This window comes from Leptonychotes weddellii, chromosome 5 (genome assembly GCF_054177405.1).
Source record: "Leptonychotes weddellii isolate Sample4059 chromosome 5, ASM5417740v2, whole genome shotgun sequence".
NCBI lineage: Eukaryota > Metazoa > Chordata > Mammalia > Carnivora > Phocidae > Leptonychotes > Leptonychotes weddellii.
In genome coordinates, this window is record NC_138373.1 from 25274818 (window position 1) to 25301685 (window position 26868).

A 26868-nucleotide genomic window follows, 5' to 3' on the forward strand; every position below is an offset into this window, starting at 1 on the left:
ACCTCGGGTTTTTTTTTTTTTTTTTTTTTTAAGATTTTATTTATTTATTTGAGAGAGGGAGACAGAACATGAGCAGGGTGGAAAGGCAGAGGGAGAAGCAGACTCCCAGCCGAGCAGGGAGCCCGACGCGGGGCTCGATCCCAGGACTCTGGGATCATGACCTGAGCCGAAGGCAGACGCTTAACCGACTGCGCCACCCAGGCGCCCCCGGACTCTGGTTTGCAGCTATGATGGAACAACAAGAACTGCACTTAACCTCTCACCACAGGAAACGAGGCAACTGGACGGATGCATGAAACAGTGGCTTCCCCGCACTGAGACACAGGAGTGCGGTACCCCGACTCCTAGGGAAAAGCGAACAACTGAGGTGAGCCTCTCAGCTGCCGGAGGCAATTTCCAGACTGGGAGTCCAAGCCTGCAAACAAAGCTCGTCAGGCTTGCGGAACTGGGAAGCCAGAGATGAGAGCTTAGGGAAAGTGACGACAGCTGGGAGTTGCAGGGCAGATTTCTGAACAGGATGGGGGCCTGTGCTGAAAAGAGCTCTGGAAAGCTGCACAGGGGTGCCCTGGAGGTCTGCTGAGTCCTGAGCTCTATGTGCACGCAGTGAAGTTTCACAAGGCTGGGCATGAAATGACCAGGGCATTGGAAGCTAAACAACTTTCAAGGTGCACAGAAGGTTGGGAGATGTTTGAGCTCTAACCAGCCTGAGCAAAAAGATCTCCCCGGGGCATTTAGTGGGGCATTCGGCAGAGACTCCAAAGGCAGTCAAGGCCTAATAGTTAAGGCACCACCCCTGGTGTGATTGCTACCTTATATCTTTCCTAACAAAGCTTGTAAAAGGCCTTGAGAGTGATCTAGAAGTCCAACACTCTAACCAAAGCGAAGCCACAACACTTAAAAGGAAGACAACCAAAACAAAATCCAGCCCCTTGGCAATGTAACTCACAATGTTACATCCAATAAAAAATTAGTAGACTACTTGCCAAGAGGAAGGAAAATGTCTTTTTAATAGGAGAAAAATTTGTCAATGAAAACAGACCCCAAAATGACAGAAAAAAATTGAACAATTAACAGCCATAACTGTGTACAAGTATTTAAAGGAAAACATATAGTGATGAGAGAAACGGACAATGTAAATAAAGAACAAAATGGAACTTACAGAGATAAAAATAAACTATCTAAGATAAACATTTTATTGGATAGGTTTAGCAGCATATTAGACCTTCATTAGAAAAGATTAGTGAACATTTGAAAAAAGTATGGCTAATAGGATGTTGCAAAAATAAAATACTAAAAAAAGAATTAATCAAAAAAAAAAAAGGCAAGAAAAGAGGAATAAGGAACAGACTGGACAAATACAACATACAGCAAAATCACAGATCTAAACTCAACTATGGTAGGTGGCCTCTAATGATCTCTGCCTTCTGGTATTTATGGTCTTGTATAATCCTCTCCCCTTGAGTAATTTGCTTCTAAACAACAGAAAAGGGCAACGTTGAGGAAGTGTTGCCCCCCCTCCCCCAAAAATCACTTTTGTCTTGTTGGCAGACTTCCCTCTTACCGGCTTTGACAAAGTAAGATGCCATGTTGGAGAGGCCCACATGGCAAGAACAGGGGTGGCCTCCAGCCAGCAAGGAAATGAGGCCCTTGAACCAACAGCCCTCAAGTAATTGAATCTTGTCAACAACAACATAATGAAGGTTATAAGCAGATCCTTCCCCAGTTGGACCTTCAGATGAAACCCCAGCCTCGGCTGACACCTGACTGCAGGCTCATGAGGGACTGTGAGGCAGAGGTACCCAGCTAAGCTGTGCCTGAATTCCTGACCCAAAGAAATGGTGAGATGATAAATGTGTCTTTGTTAAGCTGCTAAGGTATGAAGTATACACAGCTACAGATAACTAATATGCCAAACAAATCAATAATTACCTTAAATGGAAACTATCTAAACATTGCGGTTGAAAGACAGAGACTGTCGGACTAGATTAAAAAAAGAAAGATCATGTTCTATGCTGTCTACAAGAAAGGTACTTTAAATATAAAGGTCAGATAGGTTAAAGGTAAAAGCTGGGAAAAGATAAATCACACATCGCATAAGAAACTCAGAGGGGCTATATTAGTACCAAAGTAGACTTTGTGAAAAGGATCATTACTAAGGATGGAGGGATTTCATAACGTAAAGGGATCAATCCATCGAGAACACATAACAGACCCTCCAAATACATGAAGGAAAAAAAATACTGAAAGGAGAAATAAACAAATCCATAATATTAGTTGGGGTTTTCAACATACCTCTCAGAGCAACTGACAGAACAAGAAAAAAGAAAATCAGTAAGAATATATGACTTGAACAACCTTATAAACCAACTGGCCCTAACTGACATTTATATACCATTCCACCCTCAAGGATATATGAAACGTCCATGGTCATTTAAGAAATGTATACATTTTTATGAGAAAGTACATGTTACATAGAGTACATTATTACATAGTGTAAGAGAACAAAAACCAAAGCACTGTCTAAAACTATTAGATTCTGAAATTCACAGTTTAGGACTAAGTTCTTGGATTTCTTTAAATTTCAATTTTTCCAATCCTAACTTGATCTGCTTGGTGTAAGTTTAAATTCTTTGATCTGGAAAATCCTCCAAATTATACTTGGGTGGCCAAATAAAATCTTCAAATTTTTGAAGGTGTAAACATTTTGTTTCTGTTGAGGGTCCTAAAAGAGTTCAGCAAGCAATCAAGCAGCTACTCTAATTCTATGCACAAATAAACAAGCACACAATTATGCAGCCAGAGATTTCACTAGTTTTATCAGCAAGTTATTTAATCAAATTCCATTTTTTTGAAAGACGAAGAGACTATCTAACTGAAACTGATAGTGAAAGACAGAAACATCTATGTTAGAAAAATACATTAGAAAAGTAATACTTTCTCATATTAAGAGTATGTCTAGTTAAATATCACTTTGTTATTCTTGGCCTGAGAAAAACAGTAATAAGAGCACATAGATCTTTTTCATCATATATATTTACACATCAATCAAGAAGTACATAATTCTTTAGTACATTCAATAACTACTTGTGACCAATTACTAAGCACCTTATTATTTCACTTTTGTTTCCATTTTATTTTACCAAGGAGACCTCTAAAATATCCTGAGTTTCTGATGGGTTACTAGAATATGATAAAATGAGTTTTTTGTCCTACTGACATTAAGAGGCTTGGGTGAAATCATATACCAATTTACTTCCTGTGTCCCATTTTAAAATCTGTTCAAAACATATTATAATCCAACACCAGAATCAGATATCAAATCATAGGAAAGTTTTGATTGTGTAGGATTCTTTTGTTTAATACTTAAAGCTCTGTACTTTCACCCAAAGGATTAACTCATTGAAAAGAAACATGCAAAGAAGGAAAGAAACCACACAATGCCCCCCCCCCCATCACCACCAAACCTGACCCCTCAAATGCAGAATGCTGTTCAGCCCTGGAATTTCATACATACCACTCATAGACCCCAGACTGGGACGACCACGAGGCTGGTAGCATTTAAGGCCAACTATAAACCAAGTAAATCCTAATTACCCATTTCCTTAGGTTGTTCAGGCTCTAAATCTCTTGGGTTCTGCCCTTCTCATTTATTTTTTGCACTGTATTATTTTTGTAAAGAAATATTTGATAATACACAATGGAGTATTTTAAGAGAATTCAGATTAACTGAAAAACAACTTATAGATATGCCCCCCCAACTTAAGTGACCTTAAAATATCATCTAAACAACTGCCATCACTCCAGGATTTTATAGAATAATATTCTACAACACTAGAACTGTTTGTTTTCACACATGCCAAAGGTCATTGGGAAACAAGTCATTGTGTACATATATATTTATTTTTGAAAAGGTTATTCCCAAATTTAATCAATTTCTTTGTTAAATAATTGGGTTCAGAATGAAAACATTTTAATTGTGAGATGTGATTATGACATAGATTTCCTGGAATCAAAACGAAAAAGAGAAAGAATTTAAAAGTCAACTCAGAGCAAGAAATCTCTTTAAACATAGCAAATAACTGTTTTATTACTTCAAAATACCAGAAGTCCTCTGTATAATACTTATCATATACATCAAATGTCTTAAAAGCGTCTAAGCAGCCTTATCTACTATCCTAATCTCTTCAGAACAAGTACATAAGAAGGAGAAAAATCTATAAATCAGTCCTTGATGACAGAGGGTTTGTTTAGGAGTTTACCAAATGGAATGGCCCTGCTGGAATTCCTTCAAGCAGCCTGTGAAAATGTCAGAACAGAGTCTGTTTTGGAGGTCATAGTCCCTAGGGAGCTCTGAGTTTTGGCCTGTTTGTCTTTTCACATGCTTTAATATTTGAAAATCATTCCTTGTAGACACTGACTGATGCCCAGGGAATGCTAGGATTGTGGGAACTGGCAGTACCAACGAGAGAGACAAACTTCATGGGAAATCAGTGCCTACTACACTGGCCCCCTTAGCTCTCATCAGATAAGCTGCTCTTCAAATGTTATGAAGGTACATGGAGAGACATTTAGAAACTGCATGTCATTTTGACATCTTTAAAAAGAAATACTTGTGGAAAACGGGGGCAAAAATGACTGGGCCTATTGAAAGAAACACTAAGTTATAAAACATGGTAGTGGAATCCTGACAAACCATATTCACTTAGTATAAACTGAAAGACAGCATGGGGGTCAAAAATTCATGAATAACTTTTGACTTCCCCAAAACTTAAGAGCCTACTGTTGACTGGAAACCTTAAGAGATGACGTAAACAGTCAGTTTACAGATACTCGGTATATTATATGTATTATATGCTGTACTCTGACAATAAAGCTAGAGAAAAAAACGTTATTAAGAAAATCATACAGGAGAGAAAAAACATTTACAGGACTGTATTGTATTTGTCAAAAACGTGGACTCATGCAGTTCCAACCCATGTTTGTTCAAGGGTCAACCGTACGGCGTTCTCAAAACATACATGACCATAACAGTTACAAAGTGCTAATTATTTTGTCCACAATGTTCTACACGCTTGACTTACATGAACTCATTTCATCCTCAGAGCAACTCTCTGAAGCAGGTGCTAGTATGATCCCCATTTTGCAGATGAGAAAAGTGAGACAAAGGGAAGAGAAGTCATTTGTCTCAGTTCACACAGCCAGGAATGATGCAGCCAGGACCTGGACTCAGACAGGGTGGCTCCAGAGTTGGTGCTTTTAACCACTGTGCACACTGCCTCTTTCACGGTATTTTTACATCAAGTAGGCAGTGCTGGGTACCTGGAAGTGAGTGCAATGCACCATGCACATGCTAGTTAGTATAAGAGCTCTATTATTGTAAGCCTCTTGGTAACTTATGAGGTACATCTAACATGATTCCTACTTATGGATTAAAGACACAGGTTTTGTGTGGCCTGACACCATACAGCTAGCCCAACAGAGCAGGCTCTGTGCTTGACCCCACAGACCTCTTTTTCTCTTTTTTCTTTTCTTTTTTTATAGCCCTCTTCCTTTAAAATCAGGTTCTCTTCCTCTCAGTTATCTGCAAGAATCATCTCTAAATTCATTTTCTGTATATAGTTGAAGGAATTACTTTCAAGGATCCATATATGCGTCCAATGATTTTAGGTGAATACACTACATTTTGAACTGCCAACATTGCACTAGAGAGGCTTAAAATCTAAGAATTGTCCTAGGGTAGGAGACACAATGATCACTCAGTAAATGTTTTCTAATAGTAAAATAATCCCTATTTCCACTCTTGAAATATGGATTTTTAAAAACATTTTGGAGAACTGGGTATTTGGATATGGAAGCTTTCCCCTTCCATACTACTTGCTGGCACTTTGCTCAGGCAGCCCAGTCAACAGGCTTCTTCACTACTATGTCAGGATCGTGGCTTCTGTCAAATAGGGTCTCCTATCTTGCAGCTAGGAATCTCAAACCTGCAGAGAGTACTGACAAATTCTAGTATGTGTTAGTTTTTTCACTAGCCGACAACAACCAAAGGCAAGTTGTAAATCAGATTTTTGCTTTTCTTGTTGTATCTTCATTAAACATAGAGATCATCTATCAAAAACTTAGGTTTTATGAAGCAGACACCCAACTATTAGCATTTCCTTCATGAAAAACAACAACATAAATGATCAGAAAAGAACATGAATAACTTGGGCTTTAAAAAAAGCTAGACTACTGTCTTCTAATTGATAGTCTGATGCTATTACAAAAACGTTAACACATACCTGCCAACCCTTAAATACCACGAATAGGGAGATCCTGCAGATCCTAAATTAGATACAGTTTTTTTTTTAGGATGACACAATTGAGTCAATTTCTCTTTCTCTTTAAATATGGGGGGAAAGTCTGACTAATTGGGACAGCTGGTATGTATGTTTAATGATACATTTGCGAGGGACGTAATCAACAGTGACATTATTAATTTGTATCTATGGCAAATTCCATCTGTTAACTGAGATGGAAGTTATCTTCCATTCTTTCTGGTTCTGCTGCCTGACGAACAGCACAAGGCAGAAGTGATAATGAGATATAAGAGCACATGATGCAATGAGGAAGGGCAGCCAGAGAGAGACACATGGGCTGAAAGCTACCATACGGATATTACAATGGGCATACCGTGACACAGAGAGCTTCCAAGACTTACCTGTGCTCACAGACCGAGTCAGCAGAGGAGACTGGAGTCCTGACTCCCAAAAGACTACACTTCCTGTTAATAATAGTGAGGGCAGCAGGTGAGGGTAGCCAACAGTACGGATTAATTTAAAGGAGTTAGAAAAACACTGGGTATGATATTTGCTAATTAGTCAGGGCGATTATTAACTACAAACCAAAGAGAGAATTCCAAACATTTGTTATTTCAACGTATTTGTCTTGTTGCTTTCTGTCGCAATAGTGCCTTATTACTGATATCTTAACATAAAATAACAAAGGATGAAAAGTCACGGATCACTTTTTCCCAGTATACTCCCTATATTTATCAGGCTCCTTCAGAGTCATGGTAGAGAGCAGGTATCCAGCATCTATCCTTCCTCTTCCTCTGGCTAAAAGAGGTCCTTGTGGTTGGGTTAGGTGGAGCACACAGGCAAGAAAGCACCCCAGCTTAAATTTTAACAAAGTCTCTCGGCCAACCACAGGGTCTAATTATAAGCCAACTATTTAATTACAAGTAGCCTTAAAAGGTCTAAGTAGCTAGGGTGTTGTAGCTGAGTGATATTTATTAACTAAACATTTATATTATATATGTCATCTTTTAAAATTACTTTCTGAGGGACAGGAAAGACTGTTTCTTAATAAATTAGTTTCATTTTATTTGCTGGTCCAGTGCCTAATCTAAGTCATGGTGGACTCTAGTTTTATGAAAATTATCTCAAATAATAAATATAAGAAATAATGTACTTCTATGACTCCAGTAACTTTAGAAAACCCTTGTAAAAATTTAGGCAAACATTTTTATAATTTTAAGATAATGTGGTCTCATGCTAGATTAAACTGATAATTATTATTATGTTCTAAATCTTCCTTTTAATAAGTATGTTAATCTTGTTGACATTCCAAGAAAATTTCTGCAAGAGGACACAATTTAAAAACTGGATAAATACTGGATAAATCACTCAAAATGGGGCTTCAGGTGTGCTAAACTGGGCCTGCAGTCTTGCTGATGCACTTCTGAAACTGCAGGCTCCATTTAGCCCCTCAGCAATAACCAAAGTAGGCCTATGGTAGTGTTCCGACACATGGGAGAGTGTAAATTAAAGCCCAGCCCCCTCCCTGCCTCCACCCACATGCTGCTTGGGTGTGTTCAGCAATGCATTGAAGCAGACTAAATCCTCAGTAACAGCACAACTGTCTAAACAAGAAACCCAGAGTACAAAAAAGAAGGTGGACAGGGTTATTACAGATGCTTATTTGCACTGTGAAACAAAACATGCTATTTAATAGGAGACTTGGTAAAGATCATTGCGAAAGAGAGTACCTCACCTTTAAGCTACTTATAGGACTTCATTTTCTTTCTTTTTTTTTTTTTTTTTAGGACTTCATTTTCATTTTGAAAGGTTCAAGAGATTGTCACAAACAAAAAGAATAGGAAAGCTGCCATAATTAATCAAGAATTTCATTTGCAGTTGTCAGGAGGTTCACAGTTGGCTTTTAAACTTCCTAATTGTGTTTAGTATTAATGTGTAAAGCCTAATTTTTAAAAACATATTAGAAACGAAGGAAGAGTAATTAAGGAAATTGTATATATATTTCTCTTCTCAGTCTAAGTACTCTGAAGTAACTCCTGAAAGCAGAAAAAGAAATTATCTAAATGTATCAGACTGTTTATTAACATCATTGAGAATTTTAAATATTCAAGATCCTAAATATGTTAAGAGTAAAGCCAAGGACAAGAGAATTTTACAGAAAATTATTCATTTCTATTTCTTCCAGTTATAGGAAGGGAAAGCAAGAATCCTATAATTCCATGTCTTGATTATTTAGCATCTGTTCATTTCCTTCCCATTTATAACACTCTGAGAATGTCTGGTTGTCTGCTCCAGAGAAAAACAGAAATATTCTCTCTTTTCCTCACCAATCTCCAGTAGGCCACACCATCTCGTGTGCACTCTAAGAAACAGGGTTCTGTTCCAGACAAACGCTCATCACCTTTGTGCATTTCCAAACACCTGGAGTGACAGTAAGCCTAACGGGTTAACGAGGAGTGGGGAAATGTTTTCAAAGTAAAACATGAAGAAAAGACCAGCTGTGAACAAACACCATTTATTTTCTATGGTAGCAGGCAAGCAATTTTCTTTGGCTGGGTTCCAGGGCCAGGCAAAGTTCATCTGACTGCAAATGTATTAATATCTGTATTGGATCCAATGCAAAGAACTACCTTGTGTTCCCTTGTGTGCAACAAACTTTTGAATGAATTATTTTCTCTCTAGTATGATCATTGTAGAACAGAATGAGAGATGGTCTATAACTGTTCACTGTGATCAATTTAATGGATGGAAAACCTTAGGAATAAAAATTCAAAATGGGGCCATTAACTCAAAAACCCAACCACTGCAGTAACCAGAACTACCAAAGTTTAAAATAAGAATAACAAAAAAGTCTCCTCTTTTCTGAGGCCTAAAAACACGCTATTTCCAAGTAAATACGGTTTCAGAAGCCTGTTACTCTAGGAAGGGAAAAGCGGCAGATACCATTTTTCCACCTACTGTAGACTACTGACAGCTGGCCTGTGGTCCATCTGCGGTCACAGTAACATGACTGAGCCTCATCTTCAGAGCTGTACGAGAAGTTTTAAAATACCAAACTGTTTAAAAAAAGGGGGAATCTATGTGGACTTATCTGCTTTACTGCATGATAATGGCGGCAATGACTTAAAAGCTTAAATTCACCAACCAGCATACTTATCAGTCTTGCAAATGACCTCAGTACATACAACTAGAAGCTTCCTACCCGTGGTCTCCTATAAGTGGGGGCACAAGGCAAAGAGCTGGGGCTCTATCAGGCATGTTATTTCCATCTGCTTTGTCTTTCCTTGACTTTATAAAGCTACATTCAACTTACAACACCTGAGCTTTTCCTAATTTGGCAATAAAAAAAATAACCGTTCCTTGGACTGATTTCCCTTTTACTGTCTGTGTTTACCATTTGAAGGAATGTTAATATTGTGTAAAACATCAAAACAAAGCTCAATTTTCCTGTGTATGCATTGTTTTAGTGAAGGCCCATCACTGTATATCCACACTTCCTCTACTAAGGACTCCCTTGTTGGGAAGAATTAATGGTATAATTGGTTGCCTTACTTTAGAGGTACAAAGTTATGGAATTATTCTGGCCACGTTCAGGGGTCAAGATAAACCCTCGCTTATCTTTAGTAAACACCTTTCACGTTTACTGCAATAGTAGGAATATTCTGCTATTCTGCTACATTATCAACATAAATATTGGTCAAAAATAAGGGAAGACCCTGGCGTCATTGCTTAGATGTCAACTTCTTTGTCCTCGTTAGGTTTATTTATAGACTATTTGGAGACATGATCCTCCTACACACTAATCCAAACTGAAATATCTTCATTTTCCCCAACTGGAAAAGGAGGGAATTCAAACAAGTTAGGGAAAATGAAGGTATTTCAGTTTTTAGGACTAACAAACACAATCACCAAGGAAATACCTAAATAATAATCTAAATAGTACTTTGTATTAATTAATTTTGAGGCCAAGATCTACACCTTATGTATGATATGACCTAAACATAGCATTAAGAATATTTAAAAATTGAAGAATAAACGTGAAAAAGTCCGTAAGGTAAGACAGTTATGGTTCCTTTATCGCCCTATTGCTTGACGTGATTCCACTCTACTCATATAACTATCAAAAAGGTAGATTTCTGATGGCTGTACAAGGATTCCATGTATGCCTTGGAATATATATGCAAATCAGGCTAACATATCATAAGCCTGAAATTAGAGTATATGCCTGAATATAAGGTAAGGCTTTTAACTTCCTGAAGTCACTTATTAGAAAAGAGGAGACTGCTATTTGAGTCTTTACACAGCATCTCAGATTATAAGATGCTTTTTCATGTACTTAATAGTGAACAAAAAAGTACCTGAGGAAAACATATTTGCTTAAAAATTTATTTTATTCAAACTAGTTTTAGGATGTTTATAAAAATATCTAAGTAGAATCATAAAAAGGGAAGAAGAAAAATCCAACACATTAATTACTCCTAGGTTATAACCTTAAAATTGAAAGTACTGAGTGTTGTTACAAGACTTTGAAAAACTGCTTTTAAAAAAGTAGTCAAACGCTATTCTGTCAGAAAGGATACAAGTAACAGTAGTTAATTCTGAGGAAGTAACTAGGTAGCTAAGGGGAAAGACTGGGAGGTGACCTACTTCTCACTGTGAGCCATTTGTACCCTGTACATTTTAGGGCAGTGAATGTGTTACCTACTCAAACAAAACAAAACAGATAATTATATTCTAAAATAGGAACTACAGCCCCATAAAATGTTATGACCAATCACAAATCACACAAGTGATTATGTTATAGAGACTGTGAACATACAACTATAAAAGACACACAAACACGCACGCGCGCACCCAACCCCACTGTTTTGTCAATGGTACTTGTAGTCTAGACATAAAATATCCAGTGTCAGATCATGCGTCAACTCAAAAACCACTGTAACTCAAGACAATAGAGACAGAAATGAAGATACACCCTGGATTTTAGTGCTAGATGGATGATGCCAAGGGGTTCTGCTAATGATAAAAAAAAAAAAAAAAAGCACTTCCCACAAAGATTCATTCATAGAATCTGAGCAAGATGGTTCTACGAAATATGTGTGAATAAAGCAATCCTTCTATATTACTGCACTGCTCCATGAAATGTGATTTTAATTATGTACATGTAACTAAATTACTCAATTAAAATTCTTACCTTTTACTCCATCTTCCTAAAAGTTTATATGGGGAGACTACCTAATATTCGGGCTAACCTTATATTCAGGCATACATACTCAAGACAACATTCTTGCAAGAGAATGTGGTGTGCTTTATCAAGTAAATCACCACAAAGTAAAAACTTTCCCAACACATTTCCCTCTTCTGCTACATATGACCATTGTCTTGAATAATTGTATAATATTGCAATTTTATACTGGTGCAACTCCTATTTTTTTTGAGGATAATAATCTGAACATTATACAGGTTCAAAGGTACTGTGTGAATTTGATGACATTTAGTCATGGGTTAGTAAATATGGTTATACTCTCTCAGCCACTGTCTTAGAAAGGAAGGCCCCCAACTGACGGAAGGTTCTTTTTTTTTTTCCTAAGATTTTATTTATTTATTTGACAGAGAGAGACAGCTAGAGAGGGAACACAAGCTGGGGGAGTGGGAGAGGGAGAAGCAGGCTTCCCGTGGAGCAGGGAGCCCGATGTGGGGCTCGATCCCAGGACCCTGAGATCATGACCTGAGCCGAAGGCAGCCGCTTAACGACTGAGCCACCCAGGTGCCCCCTGACGGAGGGTTCTAAAGCCATTGGTCAAGCGCAGCTTCCTGAAAGGTCTGACAGTACCTGAGCCAAAATGTTGCATTACACCACTCACATTCGACAAGGGTTATGCTCAAGAACAAGTACCGCAGACCCTATTTGAATGGAGAACAAGTATACTCCATCCAAACACCTGTATTAAAGATCGAAGAATCACAGCATATCATTTTCCTGCATAAGATAGGGCCAATAATGAAAGGGACTGGGAAACAGAACCCAGAAAAACAAGTAACAAAGTACATTCTAGAAGGGAACGGTTTTATTTCTTCTGGCTTTTAAAACTAAAATTTTTAAAAAGTATATTTATAAATGTAAAACTCATCAGAACTGTAGAAGGCACAATAAATTCAGTTGAAATTCTTAATGTGGCCCTTTTAATATATATGCTTGATGTGTTTGTAAATTTTTAACATTTTATGTTTGTTAGTTTTTATGTTTTAAGTATTACAATTAAGTGTACATCATCTATCCTTACTCGTTTACATTAAAAATGGACAGTATTGTGTTTTCCGGAGACTCTGGGAAGCCTCTGTGATCAATGAAAATTTCCTGAACAGATACCAAATGAATAGAAAATATTCATTTTGTACACAACGAAAGGCAAAGACTGACATTATGATCATATCCTATACCCATTTATAGAAAAATACTCAAATAAGAAACTCTTGCTTTCTTAGTGGTCATTAAAACAGCTTAAATTTTGTCAATTCTGAAATTAAAAGTGCAACATACTGGAGACAGGGAAGTGGGAGGAAAGTCTAGACCAATCCATAGTCCGTCTTGCCTGGCACCAGTGCAAGAAGCTACCCTCCAATGCCATTCTAGCAATCTAGAGCTTGTTTCCAAGGAGAATACTGCTACCAGATACTTACTGGGGAAATAATGAAAAAAGTGAATGCAAAGTGAAAGTCTGCCTGTTACTCAAAACCAGCCAGTACCCCATGAGGCTCTCCCCTCCGTGACAGGCTGCCCAATGTAAATTACAAAAACAAACAAACAAAACAAACAAAAAAAACCCAACAAAAAACAAACAATAACAAAACTACCAAACAGGAATCAACTGGGATCACGAAGAGGGGAGTCTTTAAATCCAGTCCCCACCGCACATGCTGAAAAGCTCACCGTTCTTCCTCTCATTCAGAGGGGGCAGGTGCTGGCTGGGCTGCAAGGACAGCTCCTGGAATTCGTGGGCAACAGCTTCACTTTGAGGACTTGGGGCAAGATGGGCTAACGGCCCCAGCTCATCCTCAGCGTCTAGTGCCCCTGGGGGATCCATTGTGCTCCAGCCACTGGCGACGGGCGTCCGAGACCTCTCTTAAAGGTGGTCTGCCGAAGAGACTGTCAAGTAGAAATGTGTAAGTAGATGGTACATTTACTTTTCTCCAATTTACACAAAAATATTAAAATGGAAATCCTGGGTTCTAGTCCAGCTTCACTGCTGTGTAGCAACTGCCAATTCATTTACCGTCTCTGGATCTTGAGTTCTTTGTCCAACACACAGGAATAATAGACTTCCCATCTAAAACAGCACTTACCAGGTAAATACAAGTTGAAAGGTATTTTATATAATGTTTTGTACTGTGGATTAAAGCAAGTTATAGTTATTGGTGTCATTAAAGATTTTAATGCATCCTAAAATAAGACAAAAGTCAATTAATGATCATGGGGAAAAAAGGCAGTCTAGCTTGAAAATCTATCTAAACTCCTACAAATCAGGGGCACCTGGGTGGCTCAGTCAGTTAAGCGCCTGCCTTCGGCTCAGGTCATGGTCTCAGGGTCCTGGGATCAAGCCCCACATCAGGCTCCCTGCTCAGTGGGGAGTCCGCTTTTCCCTCTACCTCGCCCCCCCTCCCACTCTCTGTTTAGTAAATAGTTAAACTCCTATGAATCAAACAATTTTACGGGAAGTCAACATTCACAGCACCCAGCAATGTTTCAGATAAGGACTCCTCCCTCAGCATGGGAAGAGAACTCTCCGCTACAGCACAACAGACATACAGTTCATGCCACAGAAAAAAACCTTTAGCTACTGAGATTTGGGGTTATTTACTATTACAGCATAACCTGGCCCATTCTGACTAAAACAGAAGTCGGCAACAGAAATACCAAAGACACAACGAAATCCTCCATGCATGACACTGGCTTAGGGCCTGAGCAGTGGTCAGCAAGAAAGCTTACTGAAAGCTGAAAGCTGAAAGGATGGTGGTCCATACTATGCAGGGATGAAACATTTCACAAAACTGTTGCCTGCTTAGTTGCATTCCCTATCACAGTTCATTGACCCACTCACCTAATAATGGACATCTGAGTTGTTTCCAGTTTCTATTACAAATAAAAATGCTATGAACATTCTTGTCCAAGTATTTATATGGATATCTGCTTTCACTTCTCTTGTGTAAATACCTAGGAGTAAAATGAGTGGATGGTCCGGCAAGTGAGTATTTAAATTTTAAAGAAACTAACAAAGTATTTTCCCAACTGGTTATGCCATTCTGCACTCTTACGAGCAGTGAATGAGAATTCCAGTTGTTTCATATCCTCACCAACACTTATGGTCAATCTTTTTCATTTTAATTATTTCAATGAGTGTGAAATGGTAACTCAATGTGGTTTTATTTATTTATGTATTACTTAATTTATTGACTTATACTTGAGATATACCAGTTTCAGATGAACAAGACAGTAATTTGATATTTTTATATATTACAAAATGATCACCACAATAGGTCTAGTTACCATCTGTCACCATACAAAGTCATTACAAAATTGACTACAGCCCCTATGCTGCATATTACATCTCTGAGACTTATTTATTTTACAACTGAAAGTCTTCACCTCTTAATTCCCTTCACCTATTTTGCCAGCCCCCCTCCCCTCCACAACCACCGGTTTGTTTTCTATATCTATGAGGTCTGTTTCTGTTTTTCATTTTGTTTTTTAGATTCCACATACAAGTGAAATCATACAGTGTTTGCCTTTCTCTGTCTGACTTATTTCACTTAGCATGATATCCTTGAGGTCCTACCATGTTGTCACAGAAGGCAAGATTTCATTCTTTTTTGTGGCTGAGTAATATTACATACATACATACACATACACACACACACACAACCTTCTTTATCCATTTATTATCTATTGATGGACATTTGGGTTACTTCTATGTCTTGGCTACTATAATACTGCAATAAGCATAAAGGTAGTACATATGTCTTTTTTAATTAGTTTTTTCATTTTCTTCAGATAAATACCCAGAAGTGGAATTCCTGGATCATATGGTAATTCTATTTTTAATTTTCTGAGGAACCTCCATACTGTTTTCCATAGTGGCTGCCCTAATTTCCATTCCTCACCAACAGGATACAAGGGATCCCCTTTGTCCACATCCTCACATCCAACACTTGTTATTTCTTGTCTTTTTGATGATAGCCATTCTGACCAGGTGATATCTCATTGTGCTTCTGATTTGCATCTCCCTGGTGATTAGTGATGTTCAGCATCTTTTCATGTGCTTGTTGGCCATCTGTATGGTGTCTTCGGAACTGTCTATTCAGGTCCTCTGTCCATTTTTTAATGGGGTTGTTCTGTTGTTGTTGTTACTGAGTTGTATGAGTCCTTTATATATTTTGGGTATCAACCCCTTATCAGATATATGGCTTACAATGATCTTCTCCCATTCAGCAGGCTGCCTTTTCATTTTGTTGATGCTCTCCTTCACTCTGCAAAAGCTTTTTAGTTTGATGTGGTCCCATTTGTTTACTTTAGTTTTTAATGCCCTTGCCTAAGGAGACATACCCAAAAAAATATCACTAAGACTGATGTCAAAGAGCTTACTACCTCTGTTTTCTTCTAGGAGTTTTATGGTTTCAGGTCTTACATTTATGCCTTTAATCCATTTTGTGTTTATTTTTGTGTATGGTATAAGAAAGCAGTCCAGTTTCATTCTTTCACACACAGCTGTCCAATTTTCCCAATACCATTTATTGAAAAGACTGTCTTCGCCCCACTGTATGTTCTTGTCTCCTTTGTATAGGTTAATTAACCATACAGCTGTGGGTTTATTTCTGGTCTCTCTATTCTGTTCCACTAATGTCTGTTTTTGTGCCAGTACCATACTGTTTTGATTACTATTGCTTTTCAGTACAGTTTGAAATTCCAGAGTATGATACCTCCAGCTTTGTTCTCTTTCCCAAGATTGCTTTGGCTATTTTGGGTCTTTTGTGGTTCTGTACAGATTTTAGGATTGCTTGTTTCACTTCTGTGAAAAATGCCATTGGACCTTTGATATGGATTGCAGTGAATTGGTTGATTTGTAGACTGCTTTGGGTAGTATGGATATTTTCACAATTTTAGTTCTTCCAACACCAAAGCACAGCATATCTTTCCATTTATTTATCTTCAATTTCTTTCATCAGTGTTTTACAGTTTTCAGAGTATAGGTCTTTCACTTTCTTGGTCAAATTTATTCTAGGCTATTGTTTTTGATGCAACTGTAAATGGGATTATCTTCTTAATTTCTCTGATAGTTCATTATTAGGGTGGAGAAATGCAACAAATTTCTGTATATTACTTTTGTATCCTGCAACTTTCCTGCATTCATTTATTAGTTCTGATAGGTTTTTGGTGGAGTCTTTAAGGTTTTCTACATAGTACCATATCACCAGCAAATAGAAACAGTTTTACTTCTTCCTTATCAATTTGGATGCTTTTATTTCTTTTTCTTGTCTGATAGCTGTGGCTAGGACTTCAAATACTATGTTGAACAAAAGTGGCAAGAGTGGACATCCTTGTCTTGTTTCTGATCTTAGAGAAAAAATTTTCATCTTTTCACCCATTGAGTATGATGTTAGCTGTGTGTTTGTCATAAGTGGCCTTTATTATGTTGAGGTACCGTCTCTTTATATCCACTTTGTTGAGAGTTTTTATCACAAATGGATATTGGATTTTGTCAAATGCTTTTTCTGTACCTATTGAGATGATTATATAATTTTATCCTTTATTTTATTAATGTGCTGCATCATGTTGATTGCTTTGCAGATGTTAAACCATCTTTGTATCCCTGGAATGAACTCCACTTGGTCATGGTGTATGATCCCTTTTAATGTTTTGATCAAAGAATTCAGTTTGCTAATATTTTGCTGAGGATTTTTGCATCTGTGTTCATTGGGGATGTTGGCCTGTAATTTTCTGGGTTTTTGTGGTATCTCGGTCTGGTTTTGGTATCAGGGTAAAGCTGGCCTTATAAAATAAGTTTGGAAGTGTTTCTTCCTCTTCATTTTTTGGGAATAATTTCTGGGATAATTTAAATGTTTGGTAGAATTCACCTGTGAAGTCATCTGCAACTTGGACTTTTGCTGGTAGTTTTTGATCACTGATTCAAGTTTCATTGTTAGTAAGTGGTCTATTCAGATTTTCTCTATCTTCATGATTCAATTTTGGAAGACTGCATGTTTCCAGGAATTTATCCATTTCTTCTAGGTATTTGTTGGCATATAATTGTTCACAGTATTTACGTATTATTATTTCTGTGATATCTGCTGTAATTTCTTCTTTTTCATTTCTGATTTTACTTATTTGGGCCATCTTCTTTTTTTCTTGATGAGTTTGGCTAAAGGTTTGTTGATTTTGTTTATCTTTTCAAAGAACCAGCTCTTAGTTTCCTTAATCTATGCTACTTTGTGTGTGTGTGTGCACGTGTGTTTCATCCCCCCCTGACTCTGATCTGTATTATTTCCTTCCTTCTACTAACTTGGAGCTTTGTTTGTTCTTCTTTTTCTAGTTTCTTTAAACGTAAAGTAGATTGGTATTTTTCTTGTTTCTTGAGGTAGGCCTGTATCACTATAAAATTCCCTCTTAGAACTGGTTTTGCTGTGTCACAAAGATTTTGGAATGCTGTGGATCCAGTTTCATTTGTCTCTAGGTATTTTTTTGATTTCCTCTTTGATTTCTTTATTGGCCAATTATTTAACAATAGCATGTTGTTTAGTCTCCATGTGTTTGTGGGTTTTTTTTTTTTTTTCAGTTTTCTTCATGTAATTGACTTCATGTAACTGACTTCTAGTTTCATGCTGTTGTGGTTGTGTAGCCTAACATGTGATCTACCCTGGAGAATGCTACATGTGCACTTGAAAAGAATGTGTATTTTGGTTTTGGATAGAATGTTCTGTATGTATCTATTAAGTCCATCTGGTCTAATGTGTCATTTTAGGTCACTCTTTCCTTATTTTCTGTCTAGATGATCTATCCATTGATATAAGTGGGGTATTAAAGTCCCCTACTGATTAAGGAGTGTACTTGTGATGAGCACCAGGTGATGTATGGAATTGTTGAATCACTACACTGTACACCTGAAACTAATATAACACTGTATGTTAACTGGAATTAAAAAGTTAAAAAGAAAAAAAACAAAGTCCTCTACTATTATTGTATTACTATTTCTCCTTTTATTTCTGTTAATATCTGCTTTATATATTTAGGTTCTCCTATGTTGGGTACATACATTTTTACATATGTTATATCCTCTTGTTGAATTTACTCCTTTATCATTATGTAATGCCCTTCTTTGTCTCCTGTTAACAGTCTTTGTTTTAAATTCTATTTTGTCTGATATAAGTATAGCTACTCCAGCTTTCTTTTCATTTCCATTTGCATGGTATGTATCTTTTTCCATCCCTTCACTTTCAGTCTGTGTGTGTCTTTACATTTGAAGTGAGTCTCCTATAGGCAGTATATAGAAAATTCTTGTTCTTTTCTATCCATTCAGCTACCCTGCCTTTTGATTGGTGCATTTAGACTATTTACATTTAAAGCAATCATGGGGCACCCGGGTGGCTCAGTCGGTTAAGTGTCTGAATCTTGATTTCCCTCAGGTCACGATCTCAGGGTCCTGAGGTCGAGGCCCATGTCGGGCTCTGCACTCGGGGGGAGTCGACTTGAGATTCTCTCTCTCCCTCTCTCTCGGCCCCTCCCCCTCCTCATGTACACTCCTTCTCTGCCTCTCTAAAAATAAATAAATCTTTTAAAAAATTATTACATAAAATTGTATTACATACAATTATTAATAAGTATGTACTTTATTGCCATTTTGTTCATTGTTTTCTGGCTGTTTTTGTAGTTCCTCTCTGTTCCTTTGTTATTCTCTCTTCCCTGTGGTTTGATTATTTTCTTTAGCATTATGCTTAGATTCCTTTCTCTTTTTCTTTTGTATATTTAAGTTTCTTCTTTGTGGTTACCCTGAGGTTCACACACAACATCTTATGTGTATACAGTCTCTTTTGGGTTGATGGTAACTTAATATTTTTTAATTCTTCATTTAAATTCAATTTAGTTAACGTATACTGTATTATTAGTTTCAGGAGTAGAATTTAGTGCACATAACACGCAGTGCTCATTACATCAAATGCCCTCCTTAAAGCCCATCACTCAATTACCCCTTTCCCCCTCCACCTCCCCTCCAGCAACCCTAGTTTGTTTCTTAAAGTTCAGCATCTCTTATACTTTGCCTCCCTCTCTATTTTCATCTTATTTTTCCTTCCTTTTCCCTATGCTCATTGGGTTTGCTTCTTAAATTCCACATATGAGGGTGCCTGGGTGGCTCAGTCATTAAGCGTCTGCCTTCAGCTCAGGTCATGATCCCGGGGTCCTGGGATTGAGCCCCGCATCAGGATCCCTGCTCAGCGGGAAGCCTGCTTCTCCCTCTCCCTCTGCTGCTCTGCCTGCTTGTACACTCTCTCTCTCTGTCAAAATAAATAAAATCTTAAAAAAAAAAATTCCACATATGAGTGAAATCATATGGTATTTGTCTTTCTCTGACTGATTTTGCTTAGCATAATACCCTCTAGTTCCATCCACGTCATTGAAAATGACACATTTCATTCTTTTTGATGGCTGAATGATATTCCATTACACACACACACACACACACACACACACATCTTCTTTATCCATTCATCTACTGATGGACATCTGGTCTCTTTCCATAGTTTGGTTATTATGGCCATTGCTGCTATAAACATTGGGGTACATGTGCCCCTTCAGATCACTATGTTTTTATTTTTTGGATAAACATCTAGTAGTGCAATTGCTGGGTCATAGGGTAGCTCTATTTTTAACTTTTTGAGGAAACTCCATACTGTTTTCCAGAATAGTTGCCAACCAACAATATAAGAGGGTTCCCCTTTCTCTGCATCCTAGCCAACATCGATTGTTTCCTGACTTGTTAATTTTGACAGTAACTTAATTTCTAATGCATTCCAAATCTTTATATTTTTACTCCCCGCTCCATGTTTTACATATTTGATATCACATTTTGTATCTTTTTATTTTACATATCCTTAACTAATTATTGTACTTTTAATTAAACTACTGTTGTCTTTTAACTTTCACACTGGCTTTGTAAGTGGCTGGTCTACTATTTTTATTATTTATTTACCTTTTCTAGTGGAATTTTTACTTTCATATATTTTCTTTTCTTTCTCTTTTAAAAGATTTATGTACTTTGCGGGGGGCGGGGAATCTTAAACAGGTTCTGCACTGAGTGTGGAGCATGATGCAGGTCTTGATCCCATGACCCTGAGATCGCTATCTGAGCTGAAACCAAAAGTTGAACACTTAACTGGCTGTGCCACCCAGGTGCCCCACTTTCATATATTTTCTTATTAATTAATGCCTTTCCTTCAGAGTTTAGAGAAGTCCCTTTAACATTTCTTATAAGGTTAGTTTAGTAGTGATGAATCCCTTTAGGTTCTGCTTTTCTGGAATACTCTTAATCTCTCCTTCAATTATGAATGATAACCTTGCTGGGTAGAGAATTCTTGGTTGGCAGTTTTTTTTTTTTTTTCCAGCACTTCAAATATGTCATGTCACTCCCTTATGGCCTGTAAAGTTTCTGGTGAAAAACCTGCTGATAGTCTTATGGGGTCTCCCTTGTATGTAACATGTTGCTCTTCTCTTGCTGCTTTTAAGAGTCTATCCTTGGGCGCCTGGGTGGCTCAGTCGTTAATCATCTGCCTTCAGCTCAGGTCATGATCCCAGGGTCCTGGGATCGAGTCCCACATCAGGGAGCCTGCTTCTCCCTCTCCCTCTGCCCCTGTTTGTGTTCCCTCTCTTGCTGTCTCTGTCAAATAAATAAAATCTTTAAAAAAAAAAAAAAGATTCTATCCTTAACTTTTCTTTTTAGAGATTTATTTATTTGAGAGAGGGAGAGGGCAGGGGAAGAGGGAGAGAGAATCCTTAAGCAGACACCCTGCTGAGTGTGAAGCCTGACCGGGGGTGGGGGTGGGGGTGGGCTCAATCCCAGTACCCAGAGATCGTGACCTGAGCAGAAATCAAGAGTTGGATGCTTGACTAAGTCACCAAGGTGCCCCACTTCAAATAATTTTTTTAGTCTTTTCTCTCTCTTTTCCTTCTAGGACCCTTATAATGTGAATGTTAGTATGCATGAAGTTGTCCCAGAGATCACTTAAGGTATTCTCACTTTTTACAATTCTTTTCTTCATTGTGCTGCTCTGTCTGGGTGTATTCCATTTCTTTGTCTTCCAGCTCACACAGTCATACTTCTGTTTCATCCATTCTGCTGTTGAACCACTCTAGAGAATGTTTCACTTCTGTTATAACTTCCGTTTGGTAGTTTCTTATATTTTCTCTCTCTCTGTTGAAGTTCTCTCTGTGTTCATTCACTCTTCTGAGATCTGTGAGCATCTTTTTGACCATTACTCTGAACTTTTTATCAGGTAGGTTGCTTATCTCTGTTTTATTAAGGTCTCTTTCTAGGGATCTGCCTTGTTCTTTGGCTTGAAACATATTCCTCTGGCTTCTCATTTTGCGTGTCTCTCTGTCTGTATGTATTAGGCAAAATAAATACCTCCCTGAGTCTTGAAAGTGTGGTCTTGTGCAGGAGCTCTGCCATGTGGCCCAGAAGCACAATCTCCCCTGGCTACCAGAACCAGACACTCTGTGTGTGTCCCTTCTATGGGTTGTGAGTGCCTGCCATTGTTTTAGGGATGTGGGTGCTGTGTGTGAAGGGTGGAGCTCAGGGCACTCATCCGGCCTGGTTGCAGTTCAGCCACTGCACAGGGAGGGAGGGGTTTGAGCTGCTTGCCTTTCCTAGTTGTGGCTTTGGTCTTTGCGTGGGGTGGGTGGGGGTTCAGGGCATTCACCCAATCCTGCTGCTGCTGGGATGCTGAGCAGGGTGGGTGGGGCGTGGGGCACTTGCCTAGCCCAGTTATGACATGGGGTAGGGAAGAGCACACTCTCTGGTGCTAGCAGGCTAGAGAGGGCACCAAAAATAGCACCAGTCAACTCAGTCACCAGCAAATTAGGATGAGATAGAAAAAATGGCATCCACCAGTATTTCTGTCCCCAAATAAAGTCCCTGCAGGTTCCTGCCTCTCCAGCAGCTGCTTTAAAATTAGTAAGTGGGTGTCCCTCACTTATAGTCTAGGTGCTTTTCAATCTGTTGCTTTTGTGCTGGATCTCAGAATGAATGTGTTTGCATACAAGCCCTTTAAGAGCAGGATCTCCATTCCCTATAGTCCTAGGATTCTCCTGGTCTTAATTCCCATTGATATTCAAAACCAGACATTTTGGGGACTTGTCTTTCTGGTGCTGGCCCCCAGGGTTGGGGTGCCTGGTATGAGGCACAATCCTTTCACTCTTTGAAGGAGTGTTCTGTATTTGGGGGATCTCTCCTAGGGGTAACCCTGTCTGGCTGCTCCTCCCACCCTTCTTGATGCATCTTGTGTCTTTTGTTGTGGAGGCTACTGTTTATCTAGTTCTCAGGTCCTTTTCTGAGGAAAATTATTCCATATGTAGCTGTAAACCTGTTGTGTCTCTGGGAAGAGGGGAGTTTAGGGTCTTCCTATGCTACCACCTTGAGCCCCTTTTCACTCTGACTTTCATTTGTATTTCCCTAATGAAGTTGAGCATCTTTTAATGTGCTTATTTGCCATCTGTGTATCATCTTTGGTTAAGTATCTGATCAAATCTTTTGTTCCTTTTTAAAATTACGTGGTTTATTTTCCTATTATTGTTTTGAGAGTCCTTTTATATTCTGGACAAAAGTCCCTTATCAGATATATGATTTGGAAATATTTTATCCCAGCAAATGGCTTATTTTTTTATTCTCTTAATAGTGTTTTATAAAAAGTATATGTTTTTAATTTGATGAAGTCCAACCTATCAATTTTTTCTTTTCTGAATCATGTTTTTAGTGTTGTAGCTAAGAAACCTATGATTAACCTAAGGTCACATATGTTAGCTACTATGTTTTCTTCTGGATGTTTCATAGTTTTATGTTTTACATTTAAGTCTATGATCTGTTCTGAATTAATTTTTGTATATGCTGTGAGATATGAATCAAAGTTTTTTGTTTTTGGCAAAAGATACATGACTGTTCCAGTACCACTTGTTGCAAAGGTTATCTTTTCTCCACTAAATTGCCTTTGCACCTTTATTGCAAACCAGCTGACTACATTATATGTGGATATATTCTTGACTCTATATTTAGTTCCCAGAAAAGAATGAGCCACAAAAGAGAAGGTCCTAAATTCTGTGTATGAACTCTGCCCAAGTCTCTGGCTGACCCCTAACTGATGCACATGTAATGCAAACTCCCAACAGCCCAGCTAAGGGAAAAAACCAAACCAAACAAACAAAAAAAACAGAACTGAGATTTCAGTTGCTGCTCACCACAGGAAAGGGAGTGTGCAAAAGTGAGTTCAGCAAAGTTAATTGCTAAAATAAAACAATACTGTTAGGAGGGAACCTCACAGAATCTAGAGTCTACAGCTGTCCATCCAGAATTCCATATCTGACAAAAATATCCTTTAAGAATGAAGGCAAAATTGTCACCAGCAGACACACACTGCAAGAAATGCTAAAAGAATTTCTTCAGGCTGAAGGGAAGTGATGCCAGATAGAAACTTGGATCGGAGGAATGAAAAGCATCAGAAATGGTAAACATGTAGATAAAAGCCAAAGACTTGTTTTTCCTCCTGCTTTCTTAACTATTACTATTCAAAGTAATATTTATATCACGATATTATGGGGCCTATAAAGTATGTATTTGTACTATATATGACAATAGCATAAAGGATGGGGAAGGGTAACTATCACAACATTGTTACCTTTCTGTACGTTGTAAGAGAGGTGTACAATTTTAACTTGAAGTACACTGAGAAGTTAAAGTTATATAATTCCCAGAGCAACCATTAAAAAATACAAATAGTTTTAGCTCAAAAGCCAATACGGAAATTAAAAAGGAACTCTAAAAATACTCAATTAACCTAAAAAGAAGTAACAGAGAAATAAAAAAAGAGATGGGACAAACAAGAACAAAGAGTAAAGTAGTAGAAAAAAATCTTACTTTATCAATAGTTACATTAAATGTACATGGACTAAACATTATGATTAAAAGACAGAGACTGACAGTGGATTTTAAAAGTCTAAAAATGTATGCCTATAACTGTCCTACTTTAAATATGAAGGCATAAATAGGATGGAGGTAAATGGATAGAAAAAGGTCAGGCAAACAAGAAGCCTGAGAAGGCTGAAATGACCACACTAATGTCAAAAAGAAAAAAAAAAGAAAGAAAACTCAAAAAAGATGTGTTAGGTACATTTACATGTAAAATGACCTGTTTTACTTCAGAGTATTAAAACATGGCTCCTAGATTTTTTTCTAAACTATGAATTTCATTTCAAATTATTTTTCATATAAAATAAAATCTGTCCACAGTAAACTAATTCTAAGATACCGGTACCACATTGCCCTTATAATGGTAAGATATACAAACTCTGAACATTAGCATTAATGATTTGGAAGATCCTTTAGGCATGAGACTTTAAAATATTTTCATGCAGTATTATTTTTTCTTCATCTTGAAGAATTTTTTTCAACCTATTATTCCTTGACATTATGATCACCTTAAACTCCCACACATTCCTCCAAATTAAGAAAATTATAAGCTAAGAAAATCTTTACAAAATGTAGCAAAAGGAAAAGAATAAGTGTTCAAAAATTTTTAACTTAATATTCATGAACATTTTTGATTGAGTATAGACTCTATTCCCACATTCTACTACCAAATTTGTAAGCTGTCACCCAATATCCACTTAACTGCTTGATAATTTTCTTTTGAAACTGGAATCTAACATCAAACAGAAAAAAAACACTATCCATCCAACAGCCTCTAATTGAGATGTTAAAGAAATGGCATTAGAATGGATTCTTTCATTGGGTCATAATTTACTTACAGAAGTAAAGCAATCATTTAGCTTTAACTAGAGAAAAATGTGATAAAATACTAACTTGTCTATAACTGACAGAATGAATGAATATGGAGTTAATACCATACACATCCATAGAGCAAAATGAAACTAATCCAACAATTGTCCAGCACTAGGTCAAAGCACAACACAACACTAATAATATCAACCTGGGATATAGCTTCTGTTCTCAAAAAACAAACCACTTCATTGTCAGATACTACATCAGAGACAGAAAACAAAACAAAAACACCAAAAAATGAGAGACTGCTTGTTCATCTATTGATTTATTCATATCTTTTTTTCTGAATGGAGTCAAGATAGCACCAGTAATAACCCTGTATTTTAAAAGATGCTGGGCTCTTGGGCTAAGGTAGTCTCAAAATCAATGCTAACATCTGTTTTGAACTAAGTGAAGTGTAAAGTCAAATCTCTTTCCACTGTACCTCACTGTTCCTAATGACTAATTCACATGAAATATTAGTAAATGCAGGATATATAATCAATGCTATATAAGGGAAACTAAATAATAAAGGAGTCCAAAGAGTATCAATATCAAAATTACTAAGTTTAATATAAAACCAGTTAAATGCAGACAGAATATCCAAATATACTCAACAAAAAACGATTGAGCAACATTAAAACTGTTGTCCCTGCCCTTTAAAGCTCCCCTGAATTACAAACATGGAAAACACCTGGCTAAGAGCCAGTATAAATAAATTTCTAAATTCAGACAAGATAAAACTTGAATCAGGAAGTTCAAAGACAAAGTTAATCACATATACAAAGTAATTCCCTATATCAGAAGCATATTTATTATTAAGTCCCATGATCAAACAAGTTGAAAATTTCAAATCAAATGCACTTTTGAGAAACACAATTTAGTGCGGGGTTGGGTAAATTAATGATATCAGTGCTGGGTTATTTTATATTACCTGTTCTTCCTTCAAAGCTCCTGGTGGCAATTTGTTAAACAGCTAATGTTAGAGTTCAAAATTTATTTACTAATTTAAGAACCCTCACCAACCTGTATATATGACAATACTTTCTTAATAATATATTGCTATTTCTGTGTTGTCTTCTAAATGAAATTTCTAAAGGATATCAAGAATTCAGAGTCAAACCTGTTTACATTTTTATATAAATAACATTCACCTCCCAGTTTCTAATTGGGAGAAAAACAGCAGAAGGAAATACTTTATCCAATCTGTCCATACTCAGTTTAACAATTAGAATGGAACCAGAAGATGAGAGTTCTAAAACTACATGTTTCTATATAAACATTACTTCACTACATACTACTTTAACTCTTACCATGAAAAGTGGTTTGGTTTCTGTATTTTTTTTTTCCCTAACTTAATTCTGGTTTGATTACTTGAATGCTCTTATATTTAAAACGACTGCGTAAGTTCTAGACAGAGTATTTTACTTGAAAGTTACCTTAGAAATGACGTCTAGTCCTCACTGATATGAGGAATTCTTAATCTCAGGAAACAA

The 26868-nt window shown here is 37.3% G+C and overlaps 1 protein-coding gene across 7 annotated transcripts in view; it reads right to left on the reverse strand.

The window, feature by feature from the left end:
* Positions 1–26868, reverse strand: part of MRTFB (myocardin related transcription factor B) — a 185497-nt gene that overhangs the window by 100349 nt on the left and 58280 nt on the right. For 4 of the 7 annotated variants that reach the window (XM_081819993.1, XM_081819988.1, XM_081819991.1 and 1 more), the window contains exons 3-4: positions 13231–13446; positions 6701–6763 (exon numbers count right to left, since the gene is read on the reverse strand). In XM_081819993.1, coding sequence (XP_081676119.1) covers positions 6701–6763; positions 13231–13384 — 217 coding nt within the window. In that variant the 5' untranslated portion in view covers positions 13385–13446. The remainder of the gene's footprint in view (positions 1–6700; positions 6764–13230; positions 13447–26868) is intronic. The other 3 variants (XM_081819987.1, XM_081819994.1, XM_081819990.1) reach the window with 1 other exon arrangement.